The sequence below is a fragment of the Rattus norvegicus genome, chromosome 5, assembly GCF_021556685.1.
Source record: "Rattus norvegicus strain SHRSP/BbbUtx chromosome 5, alternate assembly SHRSP_T2T, whole genome shotgun sequence".
NCBI lineage: Eukaryota > Metazoa > Chordata > Mammalia > Rodentia > Muridae > Rattus > Rattus norvegicus.
This window is the reverse complement of record NC_141538.1, coordinates 165,838,660-165,854,904: the sequence shown is the minus strand read 5'-3', so window position 1 is coordinate 165,854,904 and position 16,245 is coordinate 165,838,660. Positions and strand designations below refer to the sequence as shown.

General features: G+C 49.0%; 1 protein-coding gene across 3 annotated transcripts in view; it reads left to right on the top strand.

Moving 5' to 3' along the window:
* Ube4b (ubiquitination factor E4B) overlaps window positions 1-12,280 on the top strand; it is a 103,941-nt gene extending 91,661 nt beyond the window's left edge. For all 3 annotated transcript variants that reach the window (NM_001271198.2, XM_087548512.1, XM_087548511.1), the window contains 5 exon segments: window positions 4,287-4,421; window positions 6,488-6,679; window positions 8,974-9,148; window positions 10,336-10,482; window positions 10,954-12,280. In NM_001271198.2, coding sequence (NP_001258127.1) covers window positions 4,287-4,421; window positions 6,488-6,679; window positions 8,974-9,148; window positions 10,336-10,482; window positions 10,954-11,015 — 711 coding nt within the window. In that variant the 3' untranslated portion in view covers window positions 11,016-12,280.
* The last annotated feature ends 3,965 nt before the right edge of the window (window positions 12,281-16,245 follow it).

The following is a 16,245-nucleotide window of genomic DNA, read 5'->3' as shown; positions in this document are numbered from 1 at the left end:
CCTCTAGAAGAGCAGTCAATCATCTTTAATATGTTAGACTGCTCTCCTATTCAGACTGTCACAAGGCCAGTGTCCCACAGAGCCCCACCTCTCTCTCTGCCTCTGCAGCACTTGTCATTCCTCCTGTGTTGTTTAGAGCAGCTAATCTCTTAGAAGTTGGGCTCTGGGCCTGAATCCCATTCTCTCTGTCACTGTCAGTGTATTTACTTGAGACAAATACTATTGATTCTTCCCTTAATGGACTTTTTTTAAGGCACAAGTTGTCTCTAAGGTCTTTTCACAAATAGCTCTTCCTTGACCCTTGATCCTGAGGTTCCTGGCTGCCTTTCACTTCCTCATCATCCTCCCACCCCCACCTCCCTGGCCTCGGAGCAATGGTAGCTCCAGAGCTCAGTCCTCTGCTTCTAAGTATTCCCCACCCCTGCCCCTGGGTAATTTCTCAGTGGGGCACTAATAGGATGCTGAAGCACATCTCTATAAGAAACTTGTCCTGTCTCTGCATATCTCTCTCTCTCACACACACACACTATCTCTCTCTCTCTCTCTCTCTCTCTCTCTCTCTCTCTCTCTCTCTCTCTCTCTCTCTCTTTCTGTTCCTCACACAGCAAACACTCCCGCACATTCCCGATGCCTTTGCTTGAAATCACTGCCAGGTGACCTCATCTTTTCCTGGGCTTTAAATATCTGTATTTTAAAGACTGTCTGCTTAGAGCACTCCTGTCTGAGCAGTGAGGACCTGTTTTGCTTTGACTGTCCCCTAATTGCCTCAGTTTTGACTTCCGCATTGTCCTTTAGGTCTCCTCTCTGAGTCACAATGACCTTAATAACTTGCAGCTTCTTTCCACCGATTTCCTGGGTTGCCCTTGATTAGTCTGCCCATCCCCCATCTAGACCTGCCTTTGTCTCCTTGGGCCAAAGCTTCAGTTCAGTGGTAGGGCGCTTGGCCAGCCTATGAAGCTCTGAACTGTGTACCGGAACAGCAATACTGAAGGTATGGAGGCAGGAAGGTCAGGAGTGTGACCTCTTCTACTTCCAGTCACCATTCTGCGTTGCCCGAATTATTGCAAGAGCTTCCCCTTGGCCTCCCAGCCTCCACCCTTACCAGTGCACACAGCAAAGGGGGTGCCCCTTCTCTCTTAAAGGCTCAGTGTCCTAGCGGACATGTGCACTTTTCTGCCCTGAGCTCCTGACACCCTGTCCCCCTTCCATGTACTTCCCCTCCAGCTACTCCTCCTTTATCTACTCCTCCATCTACTCCCCTCCAGTTACTCCCACACTGGCTTTTCCCACTTCCTCTTTGCATGCTCTGTCACTCTTCCTACAGTGCTGTCCACAGCATCATTCTTTTTTTTTCATCTTTATTAAATTGGGTATTTCTTATTTACATTTCAAATGTTATTCCCTTTCCCGGTTTCCATGCCAACATCCCCCTAACCTCTCCCCCTCCCCTTCTATATGGGTGTTCCCCTCCCCACCCTCCCCCCATTGCCGCCATCCCCCCATAGTCTAGTTCACTGGGGGTTCAGTCTTAGCAGGACCCAGGGCTTCCCCTTCCACTGGTGCTCTTACTAGGATATGCATTGCTACCTATGAGGTCAGAGCCCAGGGCCAGTCCATGTATAGTCTTTGGGTAGGGGCTTAGTCCCTGGAACCCAGCATCGTTCTTGACCTTAGTCTTCTCTGAGACCCCAATTCACTGCCTTTCTGTGTGTCTGTTCAAGGAGTGTGATAGTTTATCAAGCAAAGTCTCCCTAAGTTCCAACAGAGTTGGGAGTCTCTCTGGGCTGTCGCTCTACTTCAGTCACATGTCTAAGGACATACCATAGAGGGGGAGATACAGCTTAGCATAGCCTCCAGCACCCTGAGGTGTTCCCTTCCCACTCAGATACTGGGGGGAGGGGAGCCAGGGCCTTGGCTACTGTGCTGGGAAGAATTCAAGACCAGCCATCCGGAAGCAGAGATCAGGAGGGTATTAAGATAAAGGGCTTTATCTACATCCTTTAGATTTAAGCACAAGCATTTTGAGAGAGGGGCTTTCGTAGATGTTTTTCTATTTTCAATTGTGAGCCTATTAGATGCTTTCAAAATTGAGGTTTCATGTGTGTGTGTGTCTTTCTGTGGCTTAAATTACAGTACTGTAATTTGCAAGGAATAAAGCTTAATATTTAAAATTTAAATAAAATATATGAATGAAGGGGTGGAGAGAGGTTTGTTTTCCAGCATCTACATCCCATTTCCAGGAGATCTGACAGTCTCTCCTGACCTCCTTGGATACCAGACATGCAAATGGCACACTCACATACATGCAGGCAACACACTCTACACATAAAAAGTAAGATAAATCTATATACATTCACGAGTGTGTGCGCGTACGTACACACACACACACACACACACACACACACACACACACACACGAACTGGTTCACTTATTTCTTATCCTAAAAAATTTTGTTGTGTGAATGTGGTTGTAAGGTGATTTTGTGAGGTTCACTGCGTGGCTGTAACACAGTCAAGGCAGCCCACACCCCGACCCTAAGCATGACCAGTTTGCTGTTCTCACATCTTCGAGGTGCCTGTTGTCGGGAGCACTAGCGTCTATAGGAGATTTTCTTTAATGAGCTGTGTTAAAGGTTCTGGCCGGTTCCAGAATGCAGCTTTTTTTTTTTTTCTCTTTCTGTGTCCCTTTAATGTTCCGTGTCCGTCTGTCTAGCCTCAGACTAAGCCTACATAGTATCTCCAAATGAAGGATGGGACACTGAGGCCATTGAGGCCTGGCTGTTCTTCCCGGTGCAGCTTCCTCTCAATAGGCACATTCTTACCCCTAGAGGAGTGGGCCGCTCCCCAGCCCGCTGCAGAGTCTCCACCAGGCACGGATTGTGGCGCCAGCCCAAAGCCTACTCACTGGGCTACAGCAGCCATTCCAGCTGTTTGCCCTTCTCTGGGGTGGGGGCTGAAGCCAGATGTAGTGGCACAGAGTTGTAATCCCACTGCTCAGGAAGCGGTGACAGTGAGGTCCTTCAGGATTGCTGGCCTGTCAGCTCTGTCTACTTGGCAAGTCCCAGGCCAGTGAGAGAAACTGTAGAAGAATAAATAAATAAAGCCGGGGTCCAAGAGCAAGACCCAAAGTTGTTCTCTGGCCTGGACATGCATACCTGTGTGCATGAACACATACACATAAGTGTGCTGAACCGAGCGTGGTGGTCCGTGCCCTACGGAGGCGGGAGCAGTAGGACAACGAAAAGCCTTCCTCAGCAGTGTAGCTTGGTGGTCAGGGAGTGCTGCATGCCACCCTGTCTCAAAGCCAAACCTTAGCTGATGAGTCTCCCGTCACCATGGGTCAAACTGTGTTTGTTATCTCTTCCCAGTCTGTGGCAGGACTGTGCCGCAGTTGTGTGGAGCAGCATTGATGGAGGTAGTGACCATCTGCGGGCACTTAACGTGTGAGAGCGTTTGCCAGCACCTCCACGTGTGCACCACGTGCATGTTTGGTGCCTGTGCAGGCCGGAAGAGGGCTTCAAAGCCCTGGTAACTGGAGTTCCAGGTGGTTGCGAACCAGGATATGAGTGCTGCGAATTAAACCAGGGTCCTCTCTGCAAGAGCAGCAAGTGCTCCTAACCACTGAGCCATCTCTCCGGCCCTAGTCCCATAGCTTTTTAAAATATTGATGTCTTAAGTCGTTTTTAAAGGCAGTGAGCCCCGCTCTGTAGCTCCAGAGTGTGCACGGGTATTCTGACAGTCTAATTTCGTGGTTCTCGACCTATAGGTCGCAGCCCTTTGACAAACCTCTGTCTACAAAGAAACTTACATTATGATTCATAACAGTGGCAAAACTACAGTTACGAAAAGAATAATGAAAATAATTTATGGTCGGGGTCACCACACATGGGGTGCTGTATAAAGGGGCATTAGGGGGCGTTGAACAGGACCAGTCTAATTCATCCTCCCAAGAGCTGACCGTGGCTGTCATCACTGGGAACACTGATGCCCAGGAAGGAGAGGTCATAGTGGGCCAGGACTGCCGTGCAGGTAGAGCCTGTGCTTAGTGTGGGCCAGCTGGGTGTAACCAAAAGGTGTCAAGGTCACCAGAGGACCCGTCCTGGAAGGAACAAGCATGGGCTGTCTGGTTGGTGTGCTGGGGTGGCCATTCCCTCCGTCTCAGGAGTGCACTGGCCTCTCAGCCTCTGCAGTGTAAGCCGACCTTGTTCTCCCTTTACACTTGGCGAGGCATTGTGAGCAGACGACTGGTGCAGAGATCTCCTTGGCAACTGTTTGATGTTTCCTAGGATCAGCAGCAGGCCCGGCAGTCTCAGCTTGCTCAGGACGAGCGTGTTTCCCGTTCCTATCTCGCCCTGGCGACTGAAACCGTGGACATGTTCCATCTCCTCACCAAGCAAGTCCAGAAGCCGTTCCTGAGGCCAGTGAGTAGAAACTGGGGTGCTTGTGTTATCTGGGGTGCTGTGTACAGAACTTGTAACTCGGCACATCTTCATTAACCACAGCAACCAGTGAGCGGAATTCTAATTTTGTTCCCCGATACATCTATTGAGCCACATCACATGGGAAAAACCCTAAATGTACTCTGAGATGCTCACGTCAAGATGGCTTTCTTCTTTCTGATGACAGCACATTTGGATCAGGATTTGTGACACAATTTTATTGTTACTGATTCTCTGCTTTATTATCAGAAAAGTAAAGGTAACAAACTATGATTTGGAAGGACATTAGTTAGAATAACAGGTAAAAGATCTCTGCTGCTTTTAAAGGGGCTTTGTAGCCACACTGAGGGAGCCAACAACTCCTGACAGCCATGGCTGAGGCTCAGGCACAGTCTCCACCTGATCGCCAAGGCTCGAGGCCCGCGGTGCTCGGTTCTGGGTTGAGACTGAGCAGTAGAACTGGAGACACTGCCCCATTAAGGAGCTTCGGTGCCCTATGGGGTGGCAGTGCTCGGGGACGGGAGGCCAAGGAGGAGAGCCGAGGTATGGGCAGTGGTTCACACGCGTGCACCGTTCCATGGAGTAGGGTAACTTCACTGTGTCCCCCAGTTCTTCACGCTTCCTCGTTGATCTAGGACATGAGTCACTGGGTCACCTCCAGCCGAGACCTTGTCACACAGGGCTGTCTGCAGCCTGAGACCTGGGTCTTTTCCTGTTTCGTGATAAGCAGACTTCGGCACAGCAGCAGGGAGCCAGGGGAAGCAACTCCCCATCCACACTCCTGCTCCCTTACGGATGTGCGAAGGGAGTTACCAGCATTTCCTACAGAGGCTAGACATGAGTCTTTAAAGATGGTGGAGACTGTCCCAGCAACTTATCCGCCGTGCTCATGCGATAGCCTGGACATAGGGAAGCCTGACTGTTTTCCAGTAAGGCTTTCTTTACAAACAAATGTCCACATTCAAATAAAACTTAAGTTACAGAAGAAAAACCTGACCTGACTGGAATTGGCTATAGACAGTGTTTTGTCTTTATGTGTGGGTGTTTTGGGGACAGTGTTTGCCTTTGCCAGTCAGAAGAGGACATTGGAGTCCCTGGAGCTGGAGTTCCCCACACTTAGCAGCTCGTTGATGTTGGTGCTAGGAACTGAACTGTGTCCTCTGGAAGAGGAGCAGGTGCTCTTAAAAGCTGAGCCGTCTCTTCAGCCTGCGTTTCTGCCTCCTCGCTCGCTTGCTTAAGCACGTTTCAGCCCCCGCTTCTGAGCGCTGGACCATATACAGCTGTGCTTCTGCGACAGGAAGCTCCGAGTGCTGAGTCTGTCAGATTTCTTTTCTTTTTTTTTTTTTTTTTTTTTTTTTTTTTTGGTTCTTTTTTTCGGAGCTGGGGACCGAACCCAGGGCCTTGTGCTTGAGTCTGTCAGATTTCTGTAAGCCCAGGCATGGCGGGAGGACCTCACTGCTTAAAGACCCTGTTGGTGGTCGGTATGTAATGTCTGGTCTACAGCAGCTTCCCCTCTGATCTCAGAAGCCATGTCTGTCTGTCCTGGCTGTGGCATGTGAACTTTTGTGGGCTATTTGTCCTTAATATTCTGGCTGTTTAATTCATCACACTGACAAGACTTAAGATGTTGATAAGTGTCCCCGTCTTCCGCTTCAGTAAGTAGATTAGGGCAGCATGTGCTTTACTGTCGGGCTTGAGAAGTTTATGGGGAGATGCGGAACGGAGGCTTCACAGCTGACAGGACAGTGAACGCGCCTCCTTCCTTCTCGGTGAAGTTGGAGCGGTGCTTCAAGCGCGAGTGTGTCTTCCTGAAGACTCCATGGGCGTTCATCTCTATACACTCATACCCACTCCGTTATAGGGGTTTTCAGATCAGTAGTGGTGACACACGTTGGATTCCAGTGCTTTCTTTAGCGTGTGTTGCTCAGCACAATTCGGGAGTTCTTTGAAGATTAAACAGCTGATTCCCAGGCCTCCACTGAGGTGGGAGCTTCTGGTTCCTGACCTTCCCAGCAGCTTGAACTGTCCTGTTATCCCCCATTTCCTAGGAACTTGGTCCCCGGTTAGCAGCCATGCTGAACTTTAACCTGCAGCAGCTCTGCGGGCCCAAGTGCCGGGACCTCAAAGTGGAAAACCCAGAGAAGTACGGTTTTGAGCCAAAGAAGCTGTTGGACCAACTGACGGATATCTACTTACAGCTGGACTGTGCTCGCTTTGCTAAAGCCATCGCTGATGACCAGGTGAGCACTGAGGGAGCCCATCACAGGCTTGGCACTGAGCTGTTGGTTTGCATCTGTGGTCTGCACCTTCACAGCAGACCCTGTGCGTGCTTTCCCCTGCACAGTATGTGTGCGTGCGTGCGTGTGTGTGCGTGCGTGCGTGTAAGTTCTCCACACCTCAAATACAGTAAAAGCAGGACTTTTAGTCTTGTTTTCAGAAGTTGTTAATGTAGTGACTGTAAAGCAAAGGACCGCATCTGATCCAGGAGAGGAGCTGATGCTTCCTTGGGAGGAAAGGGCAGAGCTGGCCCCTAATTCCTCAGCTCCCCCCAAACAGTGCTGGGGTTACAGGTGTGGACGGGGAGGGAAGGGTGGATAGGCAGAGGAAGCAGGCCTGTGTGCTTATTTAGAAATGGAAGCTTTGAAATGCAGCCCTCAGAAGGCAGGGACAGGCAAGCTTTTTTAATTCAGTGCCGGCCTGATCTACATAGAATGTTCCAAGCCAATCAGGCTCCAGACTGAGATCCTTTCTCATTAAAAAGAAAGAAGGAAGAAAGATGGATAAGGAGTGTCAACCACTACTGAAAAGGAGCAGGTACAAGATGAATCTGTGTAGGCATCAGTATGGACCCTGCTCACAAGGTCCCAAGATGAGCAGCAGGCTCAGCCAAGGCCCCACAGTGAAGCAGGAGCTCCTGCAAGCCATTGTAGCTGGCCCATCTCTCTTACCCTGGGGTTGGGGGTGCATCTGGAGAAGATGGCAGGTGGGTGCCTGGCATCCAGCTCCTCCTGTGCCCACACCGAGTCTCAGGTGTGCAGTCTCACAGGCCAGAGAGAAGAGATGACATTTGAAGATGGAGTTGTCACTTGAGCAAATTCACGGACATTTGTTTGCTTGATGGCAGGGCCTGGTTGCTCTGTGTTCTGTGGCTGCCTGGTGTGATTAGAGACTGTGGTTGTGTCCCAGGGTGTCAGGGGGACCCATTCTCCTTCTCTATTTGTATTGTGTCCTAAGTCAGTGAGTGGGCACTGAAAAACATGCATGCTTGTGTGTTTGTGTGTGGTGACTGAGCAGGTCCCTCAGATGGAAATCGCTGTTGATGTCACACCTGAGGGAGGACTCTGGCTTGCCAGGTTAGGGATTTGCATAAAACTGCATGAGTGGGAGGCGTTGGGCCTGAATTCATGTCCAGGTTTGTCTGGGTGCATTGTGCACTGTTCACACTCCTACAGATGATGTCTATGACTGGGCTCAATCCCCTGCTTTTAGGAGCAGTCCAATGCCATGGAAATGTGGCATTAGGAAGTGTTGGCTTCAGTGAGTGACCTTTGCCAGGTGGCTGGGCTTTCTGACTGTTAATGATCTGTTGAGACGTGGCCTCACCATGTAGCCTGCACTGGTCTTGAACTTACTTCCCCCCATGCTCCTTTTCTCAGCTCCCTAAGTGCTAAGAAGGAAGAAGTACACATGTGATGGCCACCTTGTGATGGCCACCCATGTCCTGCTCAAGTGAGCCTGGGGAATGGGCGGTGACGAATCCAAAGCTTCCCTCTAAGTGTGAACAGTCATGGAGCAGTGGTACATGTTTGCTTTTTATCTGTGCTCACAAGAAAACTCGAATTTACCTTGTCTCATGGGCTCCCAGGGTGCATAGTGCCTGACACGAACTCAACCCCAATTTCCTTCTCTTTTTTAGTGGCTAAATTTTAAAATAAATGCTTTTTAGCTCCTGAAGTCTAAAAACTTCGTGTTTTCTTGGGTCTTGCAGCTTTCTCCTCGACACACGATGACCTTGGCACATGTGATTGTGTCTCTGTGTGTCTGTGACTATATCCAGTACACCCTTGCACACGGGACAGTGTAGGGAGGTGGAGGACAGTGTATACCCTTGCACATGGGACAGTGTAGGGAGATGGAGGACAGTATATACACCCTTGCACACGGGACAGGGTAGGGAGGTGGAGGACAGAGTGTATACACCCTTGCACACGGGACAGTGTAGGGAGATGGAGGACAGTGTATACACCCTTGCACACGGGACAGTGTAGGGAGATGGAGGACAGAGTGTATACACCCTTGCACACGGGACAGGGTAGGGAGGTGGAGGACAGAGTGTATACACCCTTGCACACGGGACAGTGTAGGGAGATGGAGGACAGTGTATACACCCTTGCACACGGGACAGTGTAGGGAGATGGAGGACAGAGTGTATAATTACAGTTGTTAGGAGCAAAGAAGAAGCAATTGGACTCGGTCGACATGTTTTTTCTTCTCAAGTGTGTTCTCATCTCTTGTGACCTTCCCTCATCTACAGCGATCCTACAGCAAGGAACTGTTCGAAGAAGTCATTTCAAAGATGCGGAAGGCAGGAATCAAATCCACCATCGCAATAGAAAAGTTTAAGCTTCTTGCAGAGAAAGTGGAGGAAATCGTGGCAAAGAATGCTCGGGCGGAAATAGACTACAGTGACGCCCCGGACGAGTTCAGAGGCAAGTCCGCATGCTCATGCCCAAGCCCACATCTTTGGTGTAACTTGAAGTGTGTGACATCACACAGGGCTGTCTTGGTCACTGTGTCATTCCTGTGAAGGCGACTCTCCTCAGAGAAGCATTTGACTAGAGACTTGCTTACAGCTTCGGAGGGTAAATCCTGATCATGCATGGTCACAGGGGACATGGTGACCGGGGGTGTGGCGACAGGCTGGCAAGCAGGCAGGCCTGGGGCCGAGAGCTTACATGCTGCTTTGAAGGGAGGCAGACTGCCAGAGAGAGTGCAGGTAGACTTTTAAACCTCAAGAGTCCACTCCTGGTGACAAATCTCCCCCACCAAGGCCACACCCATTCCAGCAAGGCCTACCTCCTAATCCTTTTGGAACTGCTCTGCTAACTAGGGACCACACATTGAAACATACTGAACTCCTATCGAGTCATCCTCATCCAAACCACCACAAGGGCGACTGCCATCAGTGTTCTTGATTGTTTGACAGTACGCTGTAGTTGATTCTGGAGTATTGTCTAAAATTGTGTGTACAAATTGTAGTTAATATTATAGATTAAAATATTGAACATTCGGGGCTGGGGATTTAGCTCAGTGGTAGAGCGCTTACCTAGGAAGCGCAAGGCCCTGGGTTCGGTCCCCAGCTCCGAAAAAAAGAACCAAAAAAAAAAAAAAAATATTGAACATTCAGGGCTGGAGAGATGGCTCAGTGGTTAAGAGCACTCACTGATTGCTCTTCCAGAGGTCATGAGTTCAATTCCCAGCAACCACATGGTGGCTCACAAGCATCTGTAATGGGACCTGATGCCCTCTTTTGGTGTGTGTGAAGACAGCTGCAGTGTCCATCCCTAGTGTGGTGTCTTCAGATAACCACAAAGACTTTAAAGACAGCTCTGTCATTACAAGGAAGGAGTGGGGATTGTAAGGCAAAGGGTTCTGCCCTGAGGGCCGCCTCGTTGTCCGCTTTTGCTCTCTTCTCCCAGCAGCAGCTACAGAAGGCAAGGCACGGCATGCCCCTTCATCTGCCATCATCGTGCTGCTTTCCCCTACAGGAAGGGACTCGGGGGCTGCTGGCTCCACAGTGCTCCCTGAGATGTCTCCCTGGTAGAAACCGTCTGCTTTTGCTCTTCGGGGTTACCCCCCACCAGTGGGTTAGCTTGCTCTTGCTCTGTGTCCACAGACCCTCTGATGGACACCCTGATGACTGATCCCGTGAGACTGCCCTCTGGGACCATCATGGACCGTTCTATCATCCTGCGGCATCTGCTCAACTCCCCCACCGACCCCTTCAACCGCCAGATGCTGACTGAGAGCATGCTGGAGCCAGGTAGGAGGCCCAGCTCGCCTTGCTGCGCCGACCAGTGTCAGGGCCAGCGAGGGTAGGAGACTAAGAGCAAGCCCGGTGCCCGGAGGCCTGTGACCTCAGCTATTGAGTGGATGAGCCAGAAGGGGGTAGCCTGTTCAAGGCAAACCCAGACAATTTAGTTGTGATCCTGTCTCAAACAAAAGAAAAGATGGCTAGGCCTACACCCACAGAACCCTTGGCTAGATGCGTACATCCCCAGGTTCAGTCCCCAGCACTTTTCCATAGAAAGCACACAATTTAAGTTCTTTTTATGGAAAAGACACAAAGCACTGGGCTCACTTTGGCTGTAAATGTCTTCCTGTCTGTGGCTGTCTCTTCCACAGTCCTCAGCATCTTTGGGGAATGAGCGGCCTTTTCTTTCCACTTAGATAGGACTGCAAGCCGAAGGGCCTGCCCACCTGGGCTGTTAACCCCCTGTCTCCTCTCCCTCAGTGCCAGAGCTAAAGGAGCAGATTCAGGCCTGGATGAGAGAGAAGCAGAGCAGTGACCACTAAGTGTCCCATCCCATCGCATCCTCAGCTGGAAGCCGCCAGCCAGCCAGCCAGGCCAAAGCAGCATCCGCCTCGAAGCTGCTTCCAACCAGATGTGAGCAGATCCTGAGAACCCACCCCGAGTGACCAAGCAGTGGAGATGGAGGGACATGACAGAAGAGGATTCCTGTACATATATTTAAGTGACAACAGTCAAGCTTGAGGGACGAATTTTCCATGGCTTGTGTAGTAAAGCGCGCCCTTCGCCTGTCGCCCCTGGGGCTGCGGCAGCGGAAGTGTTTAGTGACGAGTGGGTCTGGGCAGCTTCCCCTGAGCTTACGTTTTTGTTTTGTTTTTTTCGATGTGACTAGAGAACTCGGACATTTTGCTGCTAAAGAATCTCCCCTCCCTCACCCACTGGCACTGCTGTGGGATTTTTAAAGAGACACAGACCCAGACTCCTTTCCCGGCCCTCCAAACATGTATTCTGTGAGGTAACTGTGCCTGCGACGAAGTGTTAACCTGGGGATCGTATTTTTATATCATATTCACAGACTTGTTTTTTTAATTGGTGTTAGATGACATGATTAATAAAAAAGGCAAGATATTTTCAGAATTTGAATTTCAGGTTTTTTTTTTCTTTTGAAATAGCCCTTTAAATTTTTTTATTATAAACAAAATGAAGAGAACCCTGTGGGCCTGGTCCTTCTACCACCCCTCAGTTATGATCCTGAGAAGCAGGTGCGACAGCAGGCTGGCTGGAGTGAATCAGGACTCGTGTGACTTGTGGGGTTTGGGGGAGGTGAGGGTTGTGTTTTGTTTTCTGTTGGTTTTTTTTTTTTTTTTTTTTTTTTTAATCCTATGTGACAATTCCAATCCTAAGCCGTTATCCTCTGAGGATGAATAAGTTCCTCAACCCTGGGTTCTTTTGTATGCTGTGTCCTTTTGGGGTTTGGCCTTACCAAAGCAAAAAAAAAAAAAAAAAAAAAAAAAAAGGGTGCAAGAAATGTGGAAATCTGTCTGCTTGTTTACATGCCCGGACAAACACCACCACGTAACCACGTAGGCGCACTCGAGCAGAAGTACTACCGCTCCCTACGCAACATACTTGAATTCTTAAATTTCCTTTGGGGTGAAAAAGGATTTGAAACCATAAAGTGTTTTAAAGAAATGAAATCTTCAGAAACATACTTTTTCTCCTCTTTTCCTTCCTCCTCCTCTTCACAGTCTGTGCTCTGTTCAGTTCCCAACACAAACGACAATAAACGGTGATGCCCATTCAGAAGGAACCTTCTGTGACTCGTCTCTTTGTGGAAAGAAATGGGTGGGGAAGGCTGGCATGGTGGCGCACACACTTAACCCCAGAACTCCCAGAAAGAGGAGTTTGAGGTCCGCCTGGTCTACACAGAGTTCCAGGTTCACATAACAAAATCCTGTCTTTAAAAAAAAAAATTACGGGGCCAAAGAGACTGCTCAGCAGTTACAGGAGCAGAGAGGGAATCAGATTTAGTTCCCAACACCCACAGCTTACAACTGCCTGGAAGTCCAGTTCCAGGGGACTAGAAATCAGGCTCCTGTGGGCAGGCACTGATCACACATGTGATGTGCACACACAAAGCATTTATACACATAGAATTCAAGGAACAAGGCCAGACAAGAGCCAAGTGCGTGTGGAGAAATGTTCTTCCTGGAGCCAACTACAAACTGCTCACCTGTAAAACTAAGCACTGTGGGCCATTGGGATGACTCGGGATAACTTGCTGCTAACCCCGGTGACCTTAGACTGATCCCTGGGATCGATCCCACTTGCCGGAACAGGAGCATTACTCCTACCAGTTATCCTCTGTCCCCTACACATGACGTAGCACACTGCCACTATACGTACGATAAGAAAATAGATGTCTAAGTTTACTTTAAAGCTGTCCCATCCTCATCGTCCAAATCCTGGATGTGGCACTCCTTTCTCGCTTCTCCCGGCCTGAAGGGTCTCAGCCTTGTCCTCCATCTGGCTCTTGATCTCTGCGGGGAAACCATTCCGACTCAGGTCCCACCCACTTCATTAGCACTCCAGTTTGCAAAATGGTTTGTACCAGACCAGAGGGCGGTAGTGACACCAGCTACTGGAACCACTTGGTGGGTACTTTCTGAATGCCAGGCACTGTGCAAAAGCCTCTGTAGCGCCAGCCTCAGGTGAGACAGTACTGATGTTTTTCCGCTCCGTTTTGCTGCCTCTGCCTTCAGTAGGTCCAGAAACAGGCTGCAAAGAGATTAGATACTTTGCCCGTTGTTCCCTGGCAAGTACATGGCGCTAGGACCCATGACCTGCGTTACCTTAATTCGCTCTTCTCTCGAACACATTGAACTCACCACCCCCTGCCACCTCAGCCTCAGATGAACAGTCTGGGCTAGGATGTAGCTCAGCTGGTGGGAGCATCTGCCTAGCATGCCTGAGGCTCTGGGGCCCCAGGGTCTTTTGTTGTTGTTGTTTGAAGATATGGTTTCTCTCTGTAGCTGTGGCTGTCCTGGAACTAGCTCTATAGACCAGGCTGTCCTTGAACTCACAGAGATCTGGTGCCTCTTCCTCCTGAGTGCTGGGATTAATCCCTAGTACCTTAAAAAAATTAATCATAGACAATAGATGTAAAAAGGAGAAATTACTGATGATTTCACCATTCAGGTGATTCTGTTCAGTTTACTTTTTACAAACTTTTGAAGCCTGGGAAGTTAATTGTCTTAATTAGAATCGTGCCTTACAGTGGTTTCACAATGGTAGGTTGCTAATCTCTCCACCCCTAGGAGATGCTGTTTGCGTCCCATCAATGTACAGGTACGGTTTCCTGTGGAATTCTTGGAGTTGAAGGGCTTCGTGGAAAGAGGGTGGGGCAAGGATGCAGTCACTGTCCTTGCCTCTAGGGGTGTGGTTTAGAATTTTCATTCTTAGATTCTTAGGGTAGCTGTTCCAGGGACAGTTATTGTTTGCCTCCAGTCAGCTAATTAGAGGTGATAGATCCAAAATATTTCAAAAGTAGCTCTGGATTTAAGAAAAAGATTGCCAGGCTGGAGAGATGGCACAGCGGTTAAGAGCACCGGCTGCTCTTCCAGAGGTCCTGAGTTCAATCCCCAGCAACCCAATCCGTATTGTTATCTGATGCCCTTTTGTGGTGTGTCAGCCACACCTTACTCATATACATAAACAAATTTTAAAGAGGAAGATTGTCTGAAAAGCAGAACTTGTATCCTCTCAGCAGAAGGAAAGCCCTTGAGAAAAAGAAGGAAAATTACATCATGCTCATTTTGTGAGTCACCGCTGAATGGGTAATGACTGGGCACAATGCCTCCTTTCTTTCTGTCTTCCAGGCGGTGCTGAAAGTCCAGCTCAGGAGACATACATGCTAGGCCGGCACTCTGCATCCCACTGAGCAGCATCCCTGGCCCCTAGAACACCTTTGAACCATGAGTGTGTTACCTGGTTTGCTTTGAGCTTGGCACATTAAATAGTGAATTACCAGCTGTTTCAACTGGGCCTCTAATGTGACCTAGGCATGGTCTAAGTTTTTAGAAAGACATATTTGGGGCTGGAGAGATGGCTCAGTGGTTAAGAGCACCAACTGCTCTTCCTGAGGTCCTGAGTTCAAATCCGAGCAACCACATGGTGGCTCACAACCATCTGTAATGAGATCTGATGCCCTCTTTTGGTGTCTGAAGACAGCTACAGTGTACTCATATATAATAAATAAATAAAATATTTTAGACATTTGTTTTTATTTTACGTATATGTGTACTACTGCACCATATGTGTGCAGTGCACATAAAAGCCAGAAGAGGGCGTGGGGTCCCCTGGAACTGAAATTACAGTGTTTGTGAGCTGGGCCCCTCACCAAGGTTCTCTGTAAGAGGGGCAGGTACTGACCCATTTCTAGCCCTTTCAGAAGGTTTTTTTCATTGTGGAAACATGAAGCAGCATTAGACCATGGAAACTCATCTGGGATGGATGGTTAGTGATTTGCATTTCTTGAATTTGTTGAGTGTGCAAATCACTCTTATGTGTAGTAGTAACTCATTTAATCCTCAACAGCCAAAGTTAGGAGACGGTGTAATGAAACTAACCCGCGAAGCTAGAACTTCTGCCTCTGCCCCGTGTTATCTCCATTCCTGCTGCATGGCAGGATCTTCAGAATGATCTATATTCAGAGTAGGCCAGGTACTGGAGAGGTGGCTCAGTGGTTAGGAGCACTGACTGCTCTTCCAGAGGTCCTGAGTTCAAATCCCAGCAACCACATGGTGGCTCACGACCATCTGTAATGGTGTCTGAAGACAGCAATGGTGTGCTCATGTATATAAATAGTTCAGAATGCCTGAAGAAAAAGAAACCAGTGCATTATGAGAGAAGCTTTGGCTTTGATGCCAGCCTAATATAATGGTCTCTTTTTGTTCGCTTTTGAGACAGAGTTTTACTCTATAGCACAAGCTGGCCTGGAACACACTATGTAGCCCAGGCTGACCACTTGACTTCTTCTCATTGCCTGTGGAAGAATCTTAAGAAGAGCTAAGAGCGGGCTGGAGAGATGGCTCAGAGGTAAAGAGCCCCGACTGCTCTTCCAGAGGTCCTGAGTTCAAATCCCAGCAACCACATGGTAGCTCACAACCATCTGTAAAGAGATCCGATGCCCTCTTCTGGTGTATCTGAAGACAGCTACAGTGTACTTATATATAATAAATGAATAAATCTTTAAAAAAAAAAAAAAGAAGAGCTAAGAGCTACTCAAAGGTTATGAAACACCTTGTGCTGTAGGGGGTAGAGGAGGCGGGGTAAGCCAGGCTCCTGCTAATGGAAAGTACTCAGAGATGCTTCATACAGACTCACAGACTCTTCATCCCACTAGATCGAGCAGTCTCCCTTCTTAGTTTCAGATAGTTACTTACTTGTGTGTACATATCTGTATGAGTGTATGTGCACCACATGCATGTAGGTGCCCATGGAAGCCAGAAGTGGGCATAGGATCCCCTGGATCTGGAGTTAGAGGTCTTGTAAAACTGCCTGACGGGGCGGGGAACTGAACCAGGGGCCTCTGGAAGAGCAGTGAGCATCCTTAGCCTCTGAGCCACCTCTCCATCTCCTCTGCGTTATTTTTTCAAAGCCCCGCATGGTGCTAGCGTGAAGCCTTTCCTATCCTGAAATGGAGCCATGTACAGTGCCACCCGCCTGACATGGTTCTTGATGTCTTGTTGTTGGTTTTGTTTGGAATGGTCTTGT